Source organism: Rhopalosiphum padi, chromosome 4, assembly GCF_020882245.1.
Source record: "Rhopalosiphum padi isolate XX-2018 chromosome 4, ASM2088224v1, whole genome shotgun sequence".
Classification (NCBI taxonomy): domain Eukaryota; kingdom Metazoa; phylum Arthropoda; class Insecta; order Hemiptera; family Aphididae; genus Rhopalosiphum; species Rhopalosiphum padi.
The window spans coordinates 33,776,520-33,801,320 of record NC_083600.1 but is presented as its reverse complement, the minus strand read 5'-3'; the positions used below and the strand labels follow the sequence as shown (position 1 = coordinate 33,801,320).

The 24,801-nt window shown below is 29.6% G+C and overlaps 3 protein-coding genes across 10 annotated transcripts in view; 1 reads left to right on the top strand and 2 right to left on the bottom strand.

The window, feature by feature from the left end:
- The window catches only part of LOC132929076 (DNA-binding protein Ewg-like), an 8,541-nt gene extending 7,859 nt beyond the window's left edge, over window positions 1-682 (bottom strand). For 5 of the 6 annotated variants that reach the window (XM_060994136.1, XM_060994139.1, XM_060994141.1 and 2 more), the window contains exon 1: window positions 541-682. The gene's annotated coding sequence lies outside the window, so the exon portion shown is untranslated. Of the gene's footprint in view, window positions 1-518 lie in introns of all 6 variants that reach the window. The other variant, XM_060994137.1, reaches the window with a different exon arrangement.
- LOC132929078 (5-demethoxyubiquinone hydroxylase, mitochondrial) lies at window positions 641-3,943 on the top strand. 2 transcript variants are annotated; one of them, XM_060994147.1, is made up of 4 exons: window positions 641-780; window positions 3,094-3,265; window positions 3,353-3,502; window positions 3,561-3,943. In XM_060994147.1, exons 2-4 carry the CDS (start codon window positions 3,112-3,114, stop codon window positions 3,836-3,838), a joined length of 582 nt encoding a protein of 193 aa, XP_060850130.1. In that variant the 5' UTR covers window positions 641-780; window positions 3,094-3,111; the 3' UTR covers window positions 3,839-3,943. The 2 variants fall into 2 exon arrangements, with proteins under 2 accessions (XP_060850130.1, XP_060850129.1); XM_060994146.1 differs by lacking the exon at window positions 641-780 and adding an exon at window positions 1,485-1,816.
- LOC132929077 (protein shifted-like) lies at window positions 2,190-24,801 on the bottom strand. Of its 2 annotated transcripts, XM_060994145.1 has the most exons (8): window positions 23,784-24,795; window positions 16,902-16,999; window positions 16,667-16,811; window positions 5,304-5,465; window positions 3,951-4,151; window positions 2,937-3,032; window positions 2,671-2,880; window positions 2,190-2,610 (listed from the first exon to the last, which is right to left on the bottom strand). In XM_060994145.1, exons 1-8 carry the CDS (start codon window positions 23,935-23,937, stop codon window positions 2,492-2,494), a joined length of 1,185 nt encoding a protein of 394 aa, XP_060850128.1. In that variant the 5' UTR covers window positions 23,938-24,795; the 3' UTR covers window positions 2,190-2,491. The 2 variants fall into 2 exon arrangements, with proteins under 2 accessions (XP_060850128.1, XP_060850127.1); XM_060994144.1 differs by having other exon boundaries at window positions 2,190-2,880; window positions 23,784-24,801.

The following is a 24,801-nucleotide window of genomic DNA, read 5'->3' as shown; positions in this document are numbered from 1 at the left end:
CAACTACTATATATAGTCATTACTAGTTTACTACTATACTAGTACTACTGCTACTACTACTACTATTACTACTACTACTACGACGTGTATTACTGTCGCGGTGCACGACGGCACACACATGTACATTATAATAATAATAATATTATGCCGGGCGCAACTCCTAAGGCGCAGCAACAACAACGTCGTGGCGGCGTCGGCGTCAACGGATTTCCTAGAGGAGCACCGCCACCGCCGCCGCCGCCGCAGTATGTGTCATGTGTTGTTCGTGCGTGTGCCGCGTCGATTAGACGATACCGCGAGAGAAGGTAACGGAAAACAGAACTGCGGCGACCGGTCCGAGCTCGGGGGGGACCCTCCGGCTAGACAGTCGTGCCGAGTGGTCGTCCGCGCGAGACGAGACGTTCCCGCGGGCAGACGGGAAAAAAAATATTCGGCCCAAGTGACACGGTGTGGGGCGTCGTTGTTGTGCCATTAAAATCGACGCGACACACCGATGGTGACGATAATGATAATATTACCAGAGTACGGCTGCGTACGCACCTGCGTGACGGGAGAACGGCGGCTACGGCTGCGGCGTCGGCGTCGACCACGACGGCGGCGGCGGCGGCGGCAGCGTCGGCAGTGCCCGTGTCGGCTGAGTCCATCGCCCGTACGCGGCGCGCGCGAAAAACCGTCGTCGACGTCTCCGGCTCGCTGCCGACCGCGTCTTTTTCAGCGGCGCGGCGCCTTTGAAACGGCCCCGTTCGAGGACGCACACGGACGGAAAACAACGGTCACGGGGTACGTAACGCGAACAGAAAAGAAGGAATACTGTGATGCAACGACTATAGAAAAAAAACCCGCCGCGTATACCTATATAATGTGATATGACATTGTATGCGTTTAATTATTTCGTCTATAATATTATGGTTAATATCGTGTAATGGTGTACGTGTGTATTATACCGTGGAACACACGCACGTCACGGGGACGCGGGCGGCGCGTTGTTATCGATCGGCCCCGTCCGTCCGGCCGATCGATGTCGTCGTCGTCGTAGTCGCCATTTTGGTTGTTCTGCCGTCGTCGTCTACCGTCGTAACTCGTAGCAGCAGCAGTCGTCGTCGCCGTCCCGGGGCCGTGCCGTGCGATTCGACTATAGCTGCTCTACGATACGGCCGATTGGCGATTATCTCTGCGCTCCCACACAGTATCCCTCGAGACCGTATAATATATGTATATGTATTTATAATATTAATAATATTGTGTATACGATACGCTCGTATTGTATGATTTATAATATTATTTCAATGGTATCGTGATTTGTATACCGCGCTCAAAGGTATATAATAATAATTATAATAATAGTGGTATAATAATAATAGTAATAATAATAATATTATTATTGTGTTTATCACGATAACAGTTTTTATAGTAGTAGACGTCGGCGTTGTCGTCGTCTTCGCAATTAAATACGCGTCTGCGCACCGACCCGTTCACGTCACTTTCGGATACTTCGCCGCCCCGGCGACACGTCGCGCCACTCGAGACCGTTCCCGCACCAGTACGGCCGTGTCGTCCGCGAAAAACCGTTCGCCTGATCCTCGAAAACCGAATCGTTTTTCCCGTCTAATTGTCGTTTCGACGTCCAAACGACGGTGTGTGTGTGTGTGCGTGTGCAAGGCGAAAACACGCGCGCGCGTCCTCGTCAATTGGCCGTGCGGACCCGTACGTATCGGTGGTTACTAGTTTTGCGCGCGTCAAGTGCTGAGCCGCGGTAGCCAGAAGACATTTTGTCGCTAGCCGTACGCCATTGGTGCGCGCGCCCCGCCATCTACCGGTAAAGCACCTCATTCTCGGTTTTCTTTCACCCGCCAAATTTCGAAATCAAATGTAGAGTACTGTTACCTTTGGGGTTCGGGTTCTTCTCGAGTGTCGGGTAACCCGCCGTCGTCTCTCGATTTACCATTTGTTCGATAGACTCGAGTATTTCTGCGTTCTATTTATTTATTCACATTTCATGTAATGACTAAAAACAATTCAGACATGCTGTCCGATTGAAACGTTGATTATTAGTTTTGGGTGTATGCCACATCAAAATCTAAATGATAACGATGGTGGTCATTATTAGAAACAATAGAAACGTATAATCAACTAGTTCAATACTGAATAGTATTTATTAATTACACTTAGGGAGATAAATATTTAAACTGTTTCAATTTGATAGATCGATAATTTATTAATATATACATCAGACACTAGAAAAGTGTAATTAAATAATTTCATTACAATATAATTATTGTCCATAGATAAGTAGTGTATTTTTTTTTTTGTTATAGGTGTTTATATTTGATTATGGTATAGAACAATTTTAGTAACTTATTTTATTGGTTAGTTGTCATTAACCTAAGCACATAAATCTCAATAAATTTATATTTTAATTATACTTTACAAATCACAGATCATTTATTTATACATTTTTTAACACTTAAAATTTCATACTAATTGAGAACAGTCAATGCCATCTATGATGACTTTTGGGCACTTCATCATAATCATCCATATCATCGTCATCGTCTTCACAAGAATGCGGATATTCAGGCCTATGATTATCATGTTTTGGCTTTAGTATTTCTAAATAAAAAAATAAAAAAATTAACAAAGTTAATTTAAATAAATAACTATAAAATTTACTTCTCTGGCAAAATTTTCCAAACCATCCTTGTTGACATCGACAGGTTCTATTTGCTGTACAATATCCATGACGACAAGGTCGCTTACAATTATAATATTGCTTTATTGGTTGACCAATTTCACAATGGTCTCCTTGAAAACCAAATATACATCTACATTTGTTCACTCCTTTACATTTTCCACCATTTAAACATGGTATAATACACTTAGCTAAAAATGTTGATTATCTATTAGAATTAATCATTTTTCAAACAAGAAATACTTACAATATTCACATCGTAAGCCATAGAATCCCTTAGGACATTGACATGTATCTTTTTGTATACATTTTCCACCATTTAAACACTTTTCTGCACAAATACCTGTAAATTGTATTTAAATATGATTAATAAGTTTTGTTTTTCATATTATTTTTGATTATAGGCTTTTAATAAGAGCAAAATGAAAATGGTTGTACCAAAAATGACATTTTCTAGAATTATTTTCCAAAGAGGATTACATGGTGCTAACAAAAAATTAGATAGTCTCATAAGAGTTAATCATGCTGGAGAACTGGGAGCTGATCGTATATATGCAGGACAGATGGCAGTATTAGGTATGTTAAAAAATAAATTATTCATTGTATGTATGTTATCAATTATACTTAATTAAATTTATTATTTGTTCTTATTTTTATTACTAGGAAATAGTAGTGTAGGTCCAAAGATTAAAGAAATGTGGGAACAAGAAAAATTACATAGAAACAAGTTTGAACAGCTTATAATCAAAAATAGAGCGCGACCATCATTGCTATTTCCTTTATGGCATTGTGCTGGCTATGTACTTGGAGCTGGTAAATATTATTAGAAAAAAATAATTAAATTAAATTAATATAAAAATGGTATTTATAGGTACAGCACTTATGGGTCCTAAAGCTGCTATGGCTTGTACTGTTGCTGTAGAAACCGTTATTGTAGAGCATTATAATGATCAACTAAGAGATCTGATGGATGATCCCGAAGCCGATAAAGAGCTTCTTGAAACTATTAAAAAGTTTAGGGATGAAGAACAAGAACATCATGACTGTGGTATTGATCACGGAGCTGAGCAAGCTCCATGTTATGATTCATTAACAAAAGTCATTAAAACTGGTTGCAAAGTAGCTATTGAAATAGCAAAAAGAGTGTGAAGTTTTTGTCTATATGAAATCATATTATAATTATGATTAAGTGTTTAAAATATATATATATATAAATGTGTTTAAAGAATAAATATTTATATTAATTGGTTAAAACTATTACCTCCTTCACAATGTGGTCCTTGAAAACCTAGTGGACATCGACAGACACCTGGTGCCACACATGTACCATTATTCATACACTGTGGATAGCATAATGCTGTTTTGCAGTACTGTCCCATGTACCCTTCAGGGCACTGACATATTTTATCTGCATTGCACCAACCATTATTCTCACATTTTTTATCACATACTAAATCTAAACCTTTAAAAATAATTATTAACATTATTTTATGATTAATAAATTGGGTAATAACATTCTAAAAAATAAATATTGGCTGTTATGAAATAACTAATAAATTATTTCATTAAGTAATTGTATAAATTCAAAATTCAAAACTATAAAAGAAAAATCACTGAAGGTTATATTATGTAGGGTTTGGGACTTCTTGCATTTGAATGTTTTGTAGTGGTTGTAGATTATTTCTAAGTGAGTTATAAATTGGTTTTATAAAATAGCAAAACTAAATACTAAGTTTAAATTTGTACAGTATGTAAAATTGTCGGGAAAAATTCAAAAACATTTTTTTAAATAAAATAAGGTCATAGTCTGTCGTATCTGATTGGTATATTTGTTTACGATAGTTTCTGTGTCACTTAAGAATCAACCTTTTTATCAACAATTCTATTCTATTCTATTGTTGTGATAAAACCTAAATTGTACGACAAAATGAAAAGCAGAACGTGTTTGTTCATTAATTATAGTTAACTGATCATATTATATCAAGCGTTAATGTTATTTCTTATTAACCCAGGACATATACTTAACCAATGCTTTTATAAATTGTAATCAATTTGTTTTAATCACGATTTTTATTATGTACCTATATAGTTTCTAAATTTGTATTCTTATAGTTATAATATGTGTTTTTAAAAACAAAATAAAAAGTTAGCTGCATAATTTGATAATTTTAAGTATAACAAGTTCCAAACCCTAGTTAGGTATATGTTATTTTTAATGTACTAAATGTAAATTATCACGTACAATGTTAATTGATGTAATTTTTCATTCCTTATAATTATTTTTAAATTTTCACTATAGAAATTTCTTTGAAAAAGATAAAATTAGATAATTGGACATTTTATCTAAAGAACAATATTCTATCATAAATATTTCTTCTCTCCTTCAAGTTTCTACAGATGTAATTATTGTATACGAGTAGGCGAAGGTGATTATGCTGATTAAACTAGGGTATTATTCAGCAAATAACAGTGCAGTTACCTACATGTGTTTTTAATTTTAAATACTTTTGCAGCTAAAAAGTGATACATATTATAAATTTATAAAGCTAAATAAGAATGAAAATAGTATTATTGAGTAATTACATTTGAATGAGGGCATAGCATGTTTTCTTACTTGTACTTTTACTTGTACCTCTAACCATACACTCTTTTCTGAGTTTCACTTTTAATGGTGTATCAGGTAGAGCACGGCCTTTTCTGTTTCGTATTAATAACCGTATGTTGAAACTAGCAATGCCTGATCTGTTTCCGGAACAAGGCAACAATATACTAAACACTGAAAACAATAAATTTATATTTAAAATAGAATAAAAAAATGTTTTGAGTATATTAATGTACTTTTTATCTTAATGATTAATAAATATACTGCTAAATTGTTAAAAGGGATAAATAATATTGAATTAAATGGGACCAAACGAGACACAATAACACTTGACTTCCCTGGCCTCTCCGAAAGAAAACAAAATCATAAAACTCAAGCTGAACATTTTTAAATAATTTTATACATTTTAATAAATGATTTGTATTCAAAATAATTTTTTAAAAAAATTTATAGCGATAGCACATTAGCATATACTATTTTAAATTATGTTGTATGGATAGACATAATTAGTATGTATCTAGTACATTTATAAAAGAAGATTATTGAGTTCCCATTGACAATATTGAGATGGAACTCAGGTACAACATTTCTGTATAGAGCAGCGTTTCTTAAAGTGTGGGTCGTCAGTCAATTTTTCGTGGGTCGCGAACAATTTTTTGAATTATGATATCAATGCTGTTATTAACCATAACAGAAAACAAGCACACATTTCGCATACACCTCATTATTAAAAATACATTTATAAAAATAAATTGATTATAAACCTATAAAATACTAAATATATATTACAAATTTATACATATTTATATAATACAAATTTTGTTTTTTATAACTACTTTTTGAAAAGTGAAACCATGTGGGTCGCGAAAGATTTTTCGGGGTAAATTTGGGCCGCGGTACTAAAAAGATTGAGAACCACTGGTATAGAGTATAGTAGTAAAATAATGTATCATATGTATTACGATAGGTATGTATATTTTGTAGAACATGTTATAGGAACGCTTCACACCTATTAAGGGGTATGATTTAGGCAATTTTAATGACATTTTGAAAAGACTATATTAAATTTTCTTTTTTAAATAAATGTAAATGTATAGTACAAAGTATTTTTAAATTGAGCCAAAAATGTCAATAATAAAGATAATAATCTTTTTTCTATGTGTCAGTACCAACAATGGTTATTGAGTAATAACGAGATGATTATAGAAAAACATATTAGCGCAGAACAAACTTACCGGGACAATATTTACAGTGGTTTAATCAAATTATGAATATGTATTGTGATATCGAACAACTTTTATTTTTGATATCAATACTCACTAATTTTAAGTAATTTGTAGTAAACAAATTATAAAAAAGGTAGGCAAGTGATAGGTACCGCTCTGCTGTACGCTAAATGTTGAGTAGGTCACTATTATAGTATTATGGGTATGTTAAATTTGAAATCAATGATATATCATTGAATTTGACTAACCATTCTGAGGAGACACGGTCTGTCAGCCTATACTATAGCACTATAAGTATGTAAATATATTTCCATAAGCGGAAATTTGTTGAAATTACTATGGGGCTAAGTAATATATGCTCATTACACCAATATAATGCTAAGACCTGTACTTTAAACTTCTGGGGGGCTTAGTCCCCTCAAGCCTCCCCCCGATTTTTGCCTATGTATATTTTGTTATATTATGTCTTTTGATCTAACTATTAAAGTCATTTAATTTACTTTTAATATTAAGTAATATGTAATAACATATCTTTCTGTAAACAGCGTAAAATAGTAAGAATAGGTTTATAAAGTATAAAATAGATAATATTTTAAAATAATTGTAAAATATTATAGTAAAAATCACAATAATATAATATTATTATTTATTATATTATTATAATATGCGTAAACCTTTTAAGTTTCAACAAATAATATTTTTAAATTCAAAAATAAACCCCCCAAATAAGTTCGAGTAATGAGGAAAAAATAGTTTTATTATGTTACGGCACAATTTGTATTGCTATATTTTGAAAACCCCCCCGTGAAAATTATTTTTGTATACGTGCCTAATTACCCTTAAGATATTTTTATATTTTATGGTTTCAGCATGAATTACCTATGATGAATTTTGTATTTAATTTTCAAGAATTTTGATAAAGTAAATCATTTTTTATCGAAATGTATAAAAAAAAACTAACAAACAATTGTAATTTTTTCGTGTTAATAAATATCTCAAAAATTGTCGAAATATTTTTAAAATTTTTATTGTAAATAGAAAATGATAAAATAATTGAAAATTTCAAGTTTTTATGACTTGTTTTCAAGTTACACATAAAAACAAAATCGATTTTGTCAAAAGTTGGATTTGCGTGAAAACTCTCATTTTTCCTTAATTACCTACCCTCCCCCTTTAATAAAAAAATAACTGGAATTATTGATTTTTAAATTCTCAAATTACTAGGTCTAAGAAATCACCCCCAATATTGAAAATAAAAGCATTTTTATTGTCCCAAGAGGTAATGACAGGCTGAAAAAAAACCGCACATATCATTGTAAAATCAATGCATTCATTACTCCGCTCAGGATCTAAAAATGAATCTATAGGAATAACTTTTTTTTTTAAATGTACTTTTTTCAAAATGTTTATTAAGATGTGAGTGATGTGACATTTATCATAGATTAAATATATTTATATAAATATTATTATTTTTATATATATTTAATCTATGCATTTATTCACTTTTTTTGTACTTAGGTATTAATTACCAAGTAAGTATCCAAACCATGGTAATGTCATAATAATTAATATATTTTATACATAATAAACGCTAAATTTCGTGTGTAGATATTTATTGACTATTTTAGTATATTAATCAATGCTCTTATAATTAAATCTTCGATGATGTTCATTCCAATTAGCTATTATTCAATAACAATCACCATGATAAAATAATTACATAATGTTATGCCTAATTTAATATCAAAAATTATCTTTCAAAATTTAATAATTCATTGTATTGATTATAATATTGATGATAGTTCGTATCTCCCTGCTCCTGCAATATTATTTTATTAATCTATATATTATGGTATATATTATATCAATAAATAATATGAACTAGGTAACTATAGTAAATTCTTAAAGTTGATCTGCAATGTAGATAAAACTGATAAAAGGATGAGGGCACTAGGGCAATGTACCTATAACTATATCTATAACTTATAAGACTATAAATTATAAGAGCTACAAATGATATCATCATCGTCATCATCAATATTCAACAATCGTATTAATCAAGAACAATTATTCAATTTTAAAATAGTTTGTGTGCTTGATAATGTATGAACTATGGACATGGACACAACTGACAACTCAACAAAACGCTCAGGGGGAGAACGTATTTCGTTTTATGTGTCATATTTATATAATAACAAAATATATTTGATTTGTGCATAATAATGTATATTGTAATATTCTATTCAACGAGTCTTTTGTGTTTTGTCATTTTTAAAAACGCCCATAGCTTTTATAAAACATAATCCTTATTATTATCCTTACAAAAACGGAATATGTAGGTACAAATTGTTTAGGTAGGGTGCTATACATAATAGGGTGTAAGTAGTATGTAACTACTAGCTGTTGTCCAATTGTACAATAAATCATACTACAATAAATTACCGATTATGGTCATTTCTTTGAAATCTGTACAATCCTCTTATAGCCCTAAAGGAACATAATATTTATGATCGTGATGTATAGATACATATAATAGTACCTACTACCTATAATACATAACTACACACAGTTTTTAAACACAAATTGAGTTTTCACAAATTTGACAATCATTCACTAGTGGCAAGTACCAATTTATAATAACCTGTAGGCGTATTTTTCAGTAGGGTTTGTTCTGACACCCGAGTACATTCTTATAGCTTATTCGAGTAGTACCTACATATCTACAGGCTACACCTACAATATGTTCTATATAACTCTTAATATAACCCTTAATCATATACTATAAAAAGTATCATCGTGGCAAATCAATATATGTTAATGGTGTGGTCTAATGGTCTAAATGTGTTTTACTCTTTGATCTACTTGACCTATTTTGGTCAATGTATAAGAGTTAAAACTAAATTTTTAATAGAATTAGAAAATCAATAAAAAAACTCAATATTACGTTGCTACATTTTTACATATGTAGTTTTTTATATATTAATATTTTAAACAGTGTATTATATATAGTATGTACTCTCAAAATATGAAACAATTTTCAACAAATCCAACAATTGATTTTTGTTGTCAATCCTAACTCCTAAGCCTGTAAAATTGAGAAGGAAAATTGTTATGTAGATCAACATCTATATTTCATGTGGTACAATTGTACTTATTTTTAGAGTACACTCGTGTTTCTTTTTTTTCTCGTAAAAATGTAAAACTGGCGAAATCGCGTTGCACGGAACTGCATGTACAATGTATAATTGTTAATCATTATATGAGAAAAAGACAATACATGGGATAAATTCACTTAAGCATTATGATAATAAATAATTAAAATACTTATAAATAGCATATAATTTGTGTTGTTTATATAAATCTAACTATTATATGAGTAAGTACCTACCTTCCCTACGCCCCTAACTATATTATCACTATATGTTTATATAGTAAATAATATAATATTATAATATATTATTATATTATAATTATTATGTGTAGATGACGATATTTAATTTTAATCAGATTTATTTTTAAATATAGTTAGCTGTTAATCAAAACTACAATTTTGAGTCTTCGTATATTACAATATAGCGTAACTAGAATTTTGATTAACCGTGGTAAAATAATCCAGTGGGCCTATTTAGTCTTACAAATTTGGTAGGAGGGAAATATGAGGGACATGTGCCCACCCACAAAATGTATCTCTTTATCCGTCCTAACTAGTAGGTTATAACTTATAAATAAGCAAATACATGCAATACCGCAATAATAATATAGAGTACGTTTCATCTATTCCATAATTATTATTGCAGCCACCAACGAACAAACGCTGCACATAAAATAATCTAAAAGCGCATGTCAGTAATTTTTCTAAATATTAAATTCAATTTATTTAAATTGAAAAAAAAATTATAACATAATTTAGATTACTTAGCTATATTATTTAATTTATAGTAAATTCTTATGGTGGAGCATTTTACTGTTGTCTGTTTGCCTTTAAAGGTACCTCAGGTCCTCAGTACCTGCTCATAATATTTTATAACGTTACAAAGATTGTTGTTTGAATACACAATTTTTGTAAAACGACTAAAACGTCATGATTAAACATTGCATATTTGCATTGTTATAATATCTAGAAAAAATGTGAACGATAAAATCCGAGTAACCTATCAGTAAATAAAAATGTGACGCCCTTGTTGTAGCACTGACGTCAACTCAGTGTATATTGTGAAAATGTGAATGTAGAACAATTCTATCGGCTTCTATAATAGTGGTGTACACAGGCGGATTATAGAAAATTGAAGAGTTCTTCCCCATTGTTATTTTGTCAATTATCAATGATTGTTGTAGTGGTCGTAATTCATTGGGGTATACTTGAATTTTATATAAATAAAATATAAACAGATGGATGATGACAGACTATTTTGTAAATGCATTTATAATTCATATAATATATATATCGTCTCTCCGTGGAATTAGTTCTTCTATAGTGACTAGTGGTATAAACTGATTCCATTAAATCAGTATTTTAAAGACTGCTATTATTTTTATTAAAGATCTTTCAGACTATGACAGTTATAGTCATAGAATTACATTTTGTGCGTGAGATATGTCAGTAAAAATATAGGTTTGAAATATGGATGACAAGTGACAGCCCACAATCAGTTATTGACACAATGATACACTAATTCATTGTACAAATAATTTAGTATCAAATACTAATCTACTGTTAAGACTGTTCGACACATAATTACCAACCAATTACTTCAGCTAAAACTGGAAGAATATTCTCAACGTTGACACGTTTCAAATCATACATAAATACTTTAGATCAACCGACAACCATGACAGATTTTCAGAGGAATATCACAGCGGATTAACGGTATAGCCATCATAAATAAAAATTAAAAATTACTAGACACGTTCGACGTTCAAGTTATACAATATATTTTTTTTTAAATAAAATCTAAACGTATACATTTAATTGAATGAGGAAAAAATTTTTAAATTAATTTTAAACGCTTATTGGTTTTTTATTTCAGTGCGTTTTTAACAGTACAGTATTACAGGAAAGTTTGAGAGTAGAGATAGCAGTGATAACAGCTAGTGAGCACATATACATTATTCTTTCAAACCTCCTGTGTCTTCCAATTACTTATTTATTTTCGCAAATATAGCAATATCCTGCTTATTCTGATGGACATAATTATGTAAAAACGTATTGATAATATATTATTATATTATGATTATTATCGCATATCAAAAACCGTTTTTTTACTTTTTTTAAAATATTTCCATTACCTATTATGAGGTTTTATTATATTTAAATAATATAGATCATCAATTTTGACATGTTTTAATGAGTTATCAACTTAAGATTATACTTCGAATAGTATGCACCGGTGAGTTGGTTTTCAAATTTGTGAAATAATTTTTAACGATGCACTATGCGAAATCGAAATGAATAATTAGGTACCTACTTATTTGGGTTTTTGGACGCTACGAACTTTAAGAACACTAGGTATTTTAACAATTCAAAATTCATTAAGAAATTAAGTTCGAATTTGAGTATATAAAATCAAGTTTGTAATTGTTTTTCTTGTTTTTTCTTGTTATTTTGTGTAAATACTGTCTTTAAATTAATATAATGATCCAAATTTTATGATTTTTACAGTTAAATCCACATAGAAGTTCGAAATTCTGAGAGAAAAAATTGAGTACGACACATTCCCATGAATGCCGCCGACATGCCGCTGCATTATGAAATGAGCGGTAACTGATACAGTCACGAGTGTACAAATAGAGGAACATTCGGCGGGATTATAGTGATGTTTGTGTAGTTTAACATAATTTTTGACGGTCGATTTTGGCTTCGGTGCATCGTCGTAATCAAATTGGCCACCATCATGAAGCACGGAATCACGGGCCGTGTGCCCGTGTATGAACCGTCCGCGTATTTCTATTGTATATTTTATATACTGACGGTCGTTCGCGGCCACAAAATTGACGCATGGTTTGAATTTTTCGTGCTTTCCGTACTCAAAAATCCGACTGAAACTATTATTGTGAGCCGCATCTCTCCGCGGTCGGCGGACCGCATCACGAGCGACGTTCATTAGGCTTAGTCGCTAGCACTTCAGAGGCATGGGCGCATCATCGGTTTCGTTCACCACCCGCCGACAGGTAAGACGAACCGACGACGGTCAATCGAAATGCAACTAAAAATAGTTTATTATATTGTTGTTTGTGAAGATTCTACGCTGTAAGTCAAATTATAGAATAGTATTATAGACAATAATCGTGTGGATAATAGGTACTATACGATGATATTTGTAAAAGAAAATTATTATAAAAAAAAAACGAAATATAATAAATTATATTAAAATATTTATAACGAAATATTATTTTTATAGTAGAAAAATTGTAATATAATAATAATAATATCATTACGATTAGGTCAGGTAAGCCTATAACTCCACTTGTCAGATATATCTTGTATGTTACATGTTATATTTTTTACAGAATATTATGTAATATTCAGTAGTTGCGGAAAATGCAGGGATGATATCCGGACTTTTCTCCTTGGATAGGCTGTTCATATTATATATGTTAAGGGTAGAGTACGATAATCGGATAATGTGCACAGTACCCGGTTAATTTAACATTATATTATATTTTTCTATAGTGCTAAATATGAGTTTTTTTTAAGTAATTACTCTTTTGAGGGCTGGTAAAAAAGTTTCCCCAAGCAGAGATGTATTCATAGTCTGTTACTGATAGTGTTATACTGTTATACATTTATGTGTTATAGGTTATAATATGTACAGTGTACACATACTATAGTTTCCCTGACACCTTATGTGTATCTTATAATCTTATATCGATATTACCGCGACAATGGTAATTATTATGTTTCGTTATAATCACAATAATGATTGCCAGTGTTTCACAGTAATCCATATTATAATGAACTTTTTTTCCGTTCCTCGTATCTACTTTCTCCGTTATATAGAACAACACGGGTTAAAACTAGGTTTAAACACTTAATGACACGGTATTTATATATTTGCAACAAAAAATATTATGAAAAATTTTATTTTAATTTTCGAATAAATTACTTTTTACTGTCAAAGAGCACTTTGACATTTGTTGATATCTTCTTTCATGAATTTTTCATTTTACGTGATTTTATGGTAATAGGAATCTTGTAGGTATGGAGTTTATAACGATGCTCCTTAAATGGTAATATGAATGAATATAATATGTAGAATATATTCTTAAAGAAAAATGATGAAAATCCTTATTCTGAATAGGTAAATGCTTAAAAACGTATTTGAAAAGGAAGTAAAAGGAAAAATTTATTATTCTTATTATTATTAGTAGTAGTAGTAGTATTTGTTTTTTATTATAATATGGTTTGAGAATAGTCAAATACTCATACTCGCTCCTTTCAAAAAATCTGAGTACGCTACTAATATCATAATATATTAAGCAGTGCTTATTATTTGTGAAATAAGAAACATACGTATTATGGGTATAGTAGTGCAGCGCGAAATGTATAATGACTAATTAATTTGTGTGACAGTGCCACGCGTGTTTTAGTTTTCTAGTGCTGAAGGTAGCTGTATTAAAAAATGCAGAAAGGTATGGTTTCCGTTCAGCGTCAAACAGTAGAACAGCACAATGTCATGGTAAAATTCACCTTTACGCGAAAAATGGGCAGTTGGTCACGGAATCACATCATCGGAGCATCGTTTAACATTTTCGATTTTTGTTGAAACATATTTTTGAAGAGCGCCGCGGGCCACATCAAGAACGCATCGATATAACATTATGTTGCATAATTCATAACGTTTGATCGATCGGTTTTATTACAATAAAATATTATATTTTTGTTTGTCCCTGTTCATGTACAGCACGATAATTGTCGACAGTGGCGTGGCGAGCATATTTCGATCCTTAAGTAAAGTATTTAAACAATGACCCACCCACTACGATATCCCATACACCATAATATATAATCTAAAACATAATATGGTAATTTAGAATTTTCAATATAGGACATAGGCTATCAAAAATTTAATACAAAAAAATACTATGTTAATTAACCATCATTCATGCACACCAATTTTAATTTTTAAGCTCCATAAAAATTTCTAGAGCTAAGAAATTGCATTAGAAAAATGTCGTTCACCACGTCACTGATTGTCGAACTATCATGCATGTTCTTTTTCTTCGCATCATTGATGCGGCGGCGTATACCGCATCAGGCGCATCAAGAACCTATCAATACTATTATGCTGTATATTTTATAATGTATAAATTGTATAACTGATTGGTTTTATTATAATATAGTATTTTTTTTTGTCCTTGATCATGTATATCATAATGTTGAACTATCATGCATATTTATTTTAATAGCTATTTAATAATAATTATTATAATAAAACGTTTAACTGTGCAAACTTTTTTTAGATTCTGAGCAGAGCATGTATTGATTTTACGATAATACGTGTTAACGTACACGCGATAAACAGTCAATTAAATGGTTCGATCTTAAACTTTGATGGTGAAAACTGATTGCAAATTGTGTATAGTTTTTACCTAAGAGGTCGATATATATCCAGTATATTTCAAATTAAACGAAAAAAAATAATTAATGAAAAACTGGAAAGTTTTTGACAAAATCGATGTACAGATACTTAAAATTTTTATAAAATGTTTATGTTAGAATTTTAAAATTTCCCATACATAATATTTCTTTAAACTGTTTTTTAAGTTATTTATATTATTTTTATAAATTTCAATAAAAGTTTTTTTACCTATAGTAAAAAATTATATTAATTTTTTATCAGCGTTTGAAGTTCAATTTTTAAAAAAAAAATTTTCTGTTGAAAATGAATAAAATGTACAATTTTTATAGATTGGGCTTAAAAATTGAATACAAATATCCTTATAACTTATAAGTTATAACTTTATAAGTATAGTTCATACTGAAATCGGAAAATCTAAAAAAAGTATAGAAGTATAATTTTTCCTTTTTCAGACATTTTTCAAATTTGGACGGAGTTAATAGTTAAACAATGCATTTACAAAATATATTCGTTATTGTATAAAAAAACGTTAAATTTAAATATTGTCGTTTAAAACTTTTACATATATTATTATATTTTAATATTTTATACATACAATAAAATTTCAAATGCAATCTCTTTGATAACAATTAATTCAACATATTGTATTACAAATAGTAAAATAAATTACTGTACTGTACAGTCTGTACCGATCTAATAGCAATATATTAAAAAAAAAAAAATACAAGACATGTATCATATTTAGTAACATAGACTAATAAAAAATCTTCAATCAGAACCGTTTTTTGTAAATAATAGCTAATAATATATCAATGAATTCAAATTTAACCATTCAATGGTCCACTCGACATTTACTGTAGAACAGAGTGGTACTCAATTGCGCACCTTTTTTTATTTGGTTTGAAATGTTTGAATCTAGACGTAGTTTCAGGCGTATGAAAGTCGAAAGACATTATACTTCTGTTCACTTTTATATAAACTTGTACTTTGACATTATGCAAGAATCGTATATTGTTCGGACTACTAAATTATAGTATACTATCAAATATATGCATGTGCCCGTAAAATAAATACTCATTTTTTTTTTTTTTTTAATTATGTCTGACACTGTTCATATAATTTCTTATAATAGGATTTTGTTGGGGAGGTAACATTTTATTCAATTCTTTATGTTTTTAAAACGTCATAAATAAATATTTGTACGTTTTATATCATAATTATTATATATGATTCGTTGAGAATTTGTGTAGTATAATGTCTTGGTATATAAATTTGAGGCACATTAAACGGGTGCGTTGCACCGCCTGCACCTATGCACAGTATACCAGTTGCGGCACTGATTGTATTTTATATACTTATTGTTAGGTATATAAGTATATTTCAAAGGTTTTACATCCTTAACACATGGTAACAGCCGTTTTAATTTTATAGTTCATAAAACTAAGAAGTCGTTATATTTATAGAGCCTATTTTAATAGCACACAATGCATATATTATACTTAGTTAATAGTTATAAAAATTATAATTAAAATTGGACTTTAGTGTATATTATATAAAAAATTTAGTTTACCTTTGGGTCTCTTGGGTATTTTACCGTCGGTTTTCACAGTAACTGTGGGTGGTTCCAGTATGTTTTTGTCATCCGAATCTAGAGTGTCGAACATGTAAAAATAATTCTTATTTCCAGACATCCATGTGAAGTTCACATAACCAACCTGCAGTATGTGATTAACGTAAATATACATTTGGAATAATATAATAATAATAATAATAATAATAATAATTTCATAACGCTCGTCACTCACCTCAGATGGAATGACTGGCAAATACTGTTCAAAATTTTTGTCCAAAATATATGGCGTGACTTTACCTTCCATAATTGCATATATTGGCATTTTCAGACCTGAAAAAATTTTACTTAAAGTTTGAAACTACAGTTTTTTATTGTATTGATGTTTTTTTAGGCGGCTTTTAGACGATTTTTAGACGTCTGAATTACTCGAACTGCTTATTTGGGATTACTCTTTGGTGAACATTATTGCTTTAAGATTTGAATTTGACATAAAAACCAAATTAATACAAATGCACATCAAATCAAATTCTATTACAATTATGCTTAAAATTAAAACAGCTTATACAAAACTCTATTTTCATTACGATGTCTTGCCAATGAGTGTAGTTTTAGGCTTTGGCAATTAAAATTTATAATATAAATTAATATTATCATTATAAATGTTTATTTTAAAATTTTAAAATTAATCGTTTATATAATATAACATGCTGCATCTCCAGGAATCAAATGCTATTTAAATGTACTTATGAGTTATGAAATATTAATAACCTATTTTAAATTAAATTTAAATTTTTATCATATGTGTTTACGAATCTCCTACTATAAGACAGTAATTGCTTTTATATAATATATAATAATTATTGATTAATATTAAAAAATGAATGATATATTATATTAGTAGTTTATAATTCTATGGCGCCTGTACTAGGTATCATAATAATTAGGTACACCGAAGTACAATGTATACATTGTAATACTATCATAATTATTTATATTCTAAAGGTTCTAACGACTTAACTAAAAATATTATAAATAGGTACACAGTTATTTATATACGTTCGTATAATGTATGTGTGTGTATGGGTTTATTAAGTTTTTAGGTATAGGATTATTGAATGTTATATATTTTAATCTTTAAATTATAAATATACTTTTACATAAAATATTGTATGCCTAATTTAAAATTAACGTTTCAGCATTTACATATTAAAATATTTAATATATTACAATTTAAAAATAAGTATTATTCTTATTTAAACTGTAGTATTAAAAATAAATTATTAATACCTACGTTTTAAAATAAAATAAGAAATTATTTTTGTATTTAACTACCTACCCATTAACTTAATTTTTGAACTTAGTTTGAAAATTAAATTTTCATATTTATAGTTAATTTTACTATTATTTACAAAACTTTTAACCCAGATCTAGATAATCATTGAATGTGGCTAATCATTTCTGAAGGGGGCAATAATTTAAATTATTCTTCAATTCGTGACTCGTGAGAGGCTACGCCCCCTTACAATCAACATATGTTACGTCATGCTCATTTAATCTATTTAATAATCAAATATAATCTATAAATTATAAAACTAACTTTTGTTTTATTTTATTCATACAGATTAATAGCGTTAAAAGTGTTTATGACAGACTAACACCTATATCAGCATTTTTTTTTACATTATTATATTTTTTTTTAATGAAGTGTTAGCAATTTTTAAACATACAATTTTCAAGACGAACTATGATCAATGAGTAGAGATACTAGAATATATATTATTAGTTATTACTTAAGAAATGGTTTAATATAAACAAACCCAATACATATTACTATTATTACTATCTTAGTAGGTACCTACTTAATATATGCCCGAAATATAATATGAGAATGAGTTTATCGTGGAGGTGGGGTGTGACGTAAAATATGTCGATATTCGTAATCTAAAGAATTCAAAAAAAAATATTTCGAAAAAATAACATTAGACTAAAAGATTTTCATATTATTTTTGTACTTAGTAAAATTTTATAGTAGGTATATATAAGACATAGGTATATTATAAATATAAAATACTTATTTAATTTAATCAAGATTAATTTACTTCTAAATTAAAATGTATAGTATAAATGTAACCTTTAAAATGTTAAATCGATAATAAGTTTAACAAATATCGAAATAACAACATTATTATAGTGGTGTATACTGGTGTCTTAAATCGTACAATAACTGTAATAAATACTGTAAACGGTCCAAATCCTACAAAACATACGCTAATTAGACGTGTCGGTCAGTAATAATTTAATAATATTTTTTAAGCTTTAGGATATTATATTATAAAAAATGTGTGAGTTAATTTTTTTTTAGTAGTAATGTGCGTGTAAAATGTACATTATAATAATTTTTTTTTTTTTGTCAAAGTAGGATATAGGGTTCAACACTTGAATGGCTCATGATATTATAATCTACTGAAGATGTATAATATAATATGTTAATTGTTAATAAATAATAATATTTCATTATTCGCGAAGACACACGTGTTCATCTATTTAGCAAATTTTAGAAATAACTGTGTAGTTGATAATTGCGTTTTAAGGCCTATAATACATATTATATATAGTTACGCACATTTGACTTGAATATTTGTCTAATAAAGTAATAACAGCAATAACTAATAAAAAACTTGACGGATAATTAAGTAAAAATTGACACCCACATAAAATATTATGTGTTATGTGTATTATATAATTTTAAATTTATCACGGTATAATTAAATACGAGTATTGGAGTATATATCAGTATAGTTTTAAATCAATTGTACGAATTATTATTTGTTATTTTAATATAGGTACCTAAATACAACATAAATATTTCAGTCATTAGATAAGGCTGACATCGTCGTCATCACTCGTTCTATATATCTGTAATATGCTGTATATAAATATAAATATAAGTTAAGATTTCTAGTATTTGTTAAATATATATAATATATTCATAAATACCTAATATTTTAATAGGAATCAAAATTATATTGTATGGAATAACTAGATAGTCTATGTAATATTTAGTTAATGTATAATAAATGGTAATCAAAATTTTTCTATACACGTTTATATAATAAATGTAACATGCATGTTATAGTACTATGCAAAAAAAAATATATTGTAGTACATATAAGTACATTCAAACAATCAGTTTTCAGAATAAATTTTGGGGAAAAAATTATAAGTTATGATTATGAAAAAGGTATACTGAGATACAAGTTGGCATGAATAATTTTGATTTTTTTCGCAATTATCTCCTATTATATTATACAATATGGGACGAAAGTAGTAGGTATGCACCGAATTATCTGAATAAAATATTATAATATTATTAGCAATTATGAATTGATCGTATTGTGTATATTACTTCTTTTTTTTATATAGTTAGGCATTAAACTTTAGCAATGAAAGGATATCAGTCAATTATTAAATATTATACTGGTCATAATATAAAAATGACATGTTTTTATTAATTCAAGTAATTGCCGTTTTACAAACTTTTTATTATTTTTAGAACCTAACCAATTTTTGATCAATACATTGATAAATATTGAGTGTTGAGGAATTGAAAATATAAAAGATTTAAGCAACAATCAGTAATAAAATATTATTTTTTGATTATTAACAATAATATATAATATATTAATCTAATATAGTTGTTTAATGATAAATATTTATTTTTATTAAGTACAGACTGGCACCCAATAAAATAATATAACAAACATTTGGTAATAATTTATATAAAAACAAATTTAATTACGACATTTAAATATAATGAAATATCTTGATTAGTTATTAACCTCATGATACGATAAATGGGGTTACTTTTTAGATAATTAGTTAAATTAAACAAAATATGTAACTAACTAATGAATTTTTTTTTAAATGGGCGAGACAAAAATGTATATAAAATTAACAAAAGCAAAAGTTATTTTTTGAAATTGAATTGAACTTGTTGAGAAATAAAATGTTTTTATGAGTATCAGAGAACGAATTAAAAATGAAACGGCCGAAAGAAAATACAAAATATCAATTTAAGTGTTATATTTCCAATCATTTGTATATCTCGCAATAGATAATAGGTATCTATGATATGTACAACAGGTATGTGTTTTTATATATGTATTTTAACATTGTATTGTTTAAATAAAAATTGTAATTACAATTCTTTTGATAAACAACATTATTATTAAGAACAATTCACGTGGATTAAAAGACAAAAAACTATTACTTCTGTATTCACCTTTTAAACGTGCGTCCTTGAAAAATATTTATTGCTTATTGGTACATGAATATAATTAAAAAGTTGTAGAGTAACTAGTATATCTAATAACTATACGGCTATATTGTACAGTATATATTATAATATACATGATATAATCATAATATAGATATTAAAGTGTACTAAAACTTCTAAAAATACTTTTATTCACGTTTATTTAAAATTTATTATCATTCGTTGAACCTTACAAAAAGTTCCTTGAAAAAAACCATTAACCTAATCAAAGTAGTTACTTACACAAATTTATACTTTTTTAAATAATTTTTGGCAGAGCTAAAATATGACACTGAAAAAGTATATTATGGTAAATTTTTTATGACTAGTTTAAATTATATTTTGAATAGTACTTTGATTATAAATCAATAATCCGATGATAATATTTAAGTGATTATTGATGTGAATGACGGTGTTATAATATAGTAAGTATACTTATACATAATATACTTTACGTAATATTTTTATTGTAAATAATAATTGTTATCTATCTATTGTTATATAATGTCAAAAAAATTGTATTTCAATAGCATTAAGTTTAGATGTCCATGCCAGAAGAACTTGATACTAATATAATAAGAACAAAACATAATATATTATATCTACTACCAGTACTAGTTACTCATAATATAATTTATAATACAATTTTTTATTTATAATTTTGCTAAAAATTATAATTTGAAAGTGTGCGCAATCTAAATTAGTGAAATGTTAATACATTCAGGTTTAACACGTATCATTTATGATATTAGGTATTATTTATTTATTAATGTCATTAGTCATTACTATTTTAAGTATTACTTAAATATATTTCTACGTAAAAATTATTAGGAACCATTAATTTAAAATACGTATACACCATCCACACGACCACACATAATATATAGAGTGATGTTTCTTAGAAAATCTACGTTTTTTTTTTGTAAATAACATACTACTCTATGTTTTATAATTGTAATATTTTATTTATATATTAGTATCCTATTATTTCCATTCCTTATTTTAATGAATCTAAACCGATATTTCGCAGCACTTTAGCATTAAACTATTAAATGTAGGTGCGCCGCGACTATACCACAGCCGTAGTACACGTGTATAAGATTAACAGACTGTATAGGGTGCACATAGACGCAGCTATAACTTAATCTAACCTTGGTAGAACACTTTTTTTCGTTTTAAACCCATGTGCAAATTTACTCTACGCCCTTCTGCTAAGTTTTATTTTTCGTAATTGGCTAATAACAAATATAAATTCACATTAGTATGTATACGTTACTTACTGACCCGGCCATGCTTTGTATTAATTTAACTAATATGAAATAGTGAATTTGCACTAATTTAAATTTCCTGTTTAATAAACTATTTGTTTCCGATACATTGTTTTAATACCTTTTTAAAGTGGCTAAATTTGAGAAAAAGCTTAACAGTATATTTATTTTCTAATTGTTTGTTTTATTTAAGAAAAAAATTTTTGTGACTTATTATCCAATAAATTATACTTTGAGGAGTTATGTAAATATTTTGATCACCATCAAAATGATGTAGGATCTATGACTGGGTGTCCCGGAATTTTTAGATAAATCTCAAAGGTATCTTTAGTAGAAAAAAAGTCGAGAATCATTATCTTATAGGAACATAAATCAAAGTTCGACATTCAAATGTTATTCTCAAATAAATTATCTTACCGAAAATTGTTACACGCATAGGCATATATATTATATAATATGTAATGCAAATAAAAATGATTTTAATAAATAAATTGTAGTCTCGACATTACTATTATTATTGTATTGGTATTCAAATGTTAGGAAAAATACTCTTTTTGATAACTTAACATTAACACAATTGAACGTACTTAAATCAATTTTAAAATTGTAAGTTGAATTTAAATTTAATACATGAGGAATAAAATTGAAATAATTGAATTTGAATAGGTTAAAAAGTTATTCGTTGCTTATAATCCAACTTATAAACTATAAAGTGTGATTCGATTAAGTCTCAAAAATTATAGTAAATAAAATAAATAAACTAACCATACTCACAAACTTTTTTTGAGATATGGTGTTCTTGTTAAAAAGTCACCCCTTAAAATATTTATACGATAAAAAGTTGTTGGACGCCATAAATGTTATTTTATAAAGAAAATGATCCCATATTGTACATTTTTACATGCCACGTTCATTTCTAAATCAATTTTTGTAGTTTTGTAAAACCAAAAATGTTATTATATTAATTTTAATAGTCGTAGATAACAACTTTTAAACAGAATATTAATCTGAAAATGTCGATGTATGTATGATATTGAACATTCAAACAATATTTTTTTCTTATTTATAAGCACTTAAAAGTTTAGATAAACCATAAACGATACGGAGTATTATAATTTCGAGGGGTGTTCCTAGCTATATACAGTGTTGCGGTTCTACCACTTCAATCCGCATCTTATCTATACGATAATAAGAAACCAATATTGGTTCAATATTTGATGTATGCATGTATTCATCATGTATTAGGAAAATATTCTACTTCAGAATTCGTTAATGAATATTACATGGGCTGCAGCCACTCAGAAAAGTAAATAATCACCACGATAAAAAGAAAAAAAACCATTAAAAATCAGATCTGTTTGCACACTAACATATGTCGACACGTCGTGTTATAATCTATGTAAGTACTTATGTAGTACTTACAACTATGTATAAGACGAGTTAATAAAAAAAAAAAAAAGTAAAAATCACCAAAATTCGTCTAAAAAACCGAGCGTTTGTTATACACATTACAATCGTCGTCGATGCTCACCACTGTACATTTTCACTTGCTGTTCGTCGATCCACAGGGACAGGTCGTCCTTTTTCGTCTGTGGCTGCTGCTGCTTGTGCTTGAGCGTGCACACGACCACGGCCGCAGCGCACAGCGGCAGCAAGTACCACCCCACGGCCGGTAGACGAGCCATGCGGCGGTGGCGGCGGTGTCGCGCACGTTTCGCCGGCGATCGCGTAAAAACGGCGTACGATTTGTATCTCTTAACACGTACGATTTGCAAATATTATCGGCGCCGTTACGGTATAGTAATGGGGAGGGCGACTGATGATTATATAATAATATTACGAGTTACGCGGGGCACGGCTGGTGCGCGGACGTGCGGGGCACGTGGACACCCGCGGTGCTCGTGATTTATGTCGCTCGCTCGCGTTCGGCGAGACGATGCGATGTGGCTGGCGGACGTACGCGCGGCGGTTACGAAGACGCGAAGCGACAGACGATTTTACACGCCGATAGAAATGATCCTATGGTTTCGCGAACGACTGCGGGATTTTCGGAGAAGGGACGTCGCCGGACCCGTTAAAAATGATCTATCGTCACGATCGACGTACGTCGGCGGCGATCGTCAAAACAGGTGCTCACGCCGTATTTATTATTTTTGTTTTACTCCGTCTCTCTCACTCTCTCACTCTCTCTCTCTCTGCACCCGCCGTCGAGGGTGTATGGAAATCCCGTCCGGTCCGCGGGGTTACGGTGGTGTGTGTATCTAGCCCGCGGCGAGGTTCTGTCAGCGGCAGCGGCGTCGGTGTCGGCGTCGGCGGCGGCTGCGGTGGCGGTGGTGGTAGTGACGGTGGTGTAGCGGTGGTGGCGACGACCGACGGCAATAATAATAATATACAAGAATAATACAATATGGTATATATATATATACACAATACTTAGTGTATTTAAACCGATTGTGGTGCGAGCGCCGCGCCAACTGGTTTTCTCGCCTAACCTAACCCAACTGACCGGGTTCGCGCGTCGGCCGGCGGAACGTCTGCCCCGTCGTCGC

Bases quoted from the DNA above. Each gene is read 5' to 3' on its own strand.
- LOC132929077 (XM_060994144.1), bottom strand. From the start codon at position 23,937: ATGGCTCGTCTACCGGCCGTGGGGTGGTACTTGCTGCCGCTGTGCGCT. The intron at 5,466-16,666 runs GTAAACTAAATT...TATTGTTTTCAG, and splicing joins AATACCCAAGAGACCCAAAG to TGTTTAGTATATTGTTGCCT. The intron at 4,152-5,303 runs GTAAGAAAACAT...TTATTTTTAAAG, and splicing joins AGGTACAAGTAAAAGTACAA to GTTTAGATTTAGTATGTGAT.
- LOC132929078 (XM_060994147.1), top strand. From the start codon at position 3,112: ATGAAAATGGTTGTACCAAAAATGACATTTTCTAGAATTATTTTCCAA. The intron at 3,266-3,352 runs GTATGTTAAAAA...TTTTATTACTAG, and splicing joins AGGACAGATGGCAGTATTAG to GAAATAGTAGTGTAGGTCCA. The intron at 3,503-3,560 runs GTAAATATTATT...TGGTATTTATAG, and splicing joins TGGCTATGTACTTGGAGCTG to GTACAGCACTTATGGGTCCT.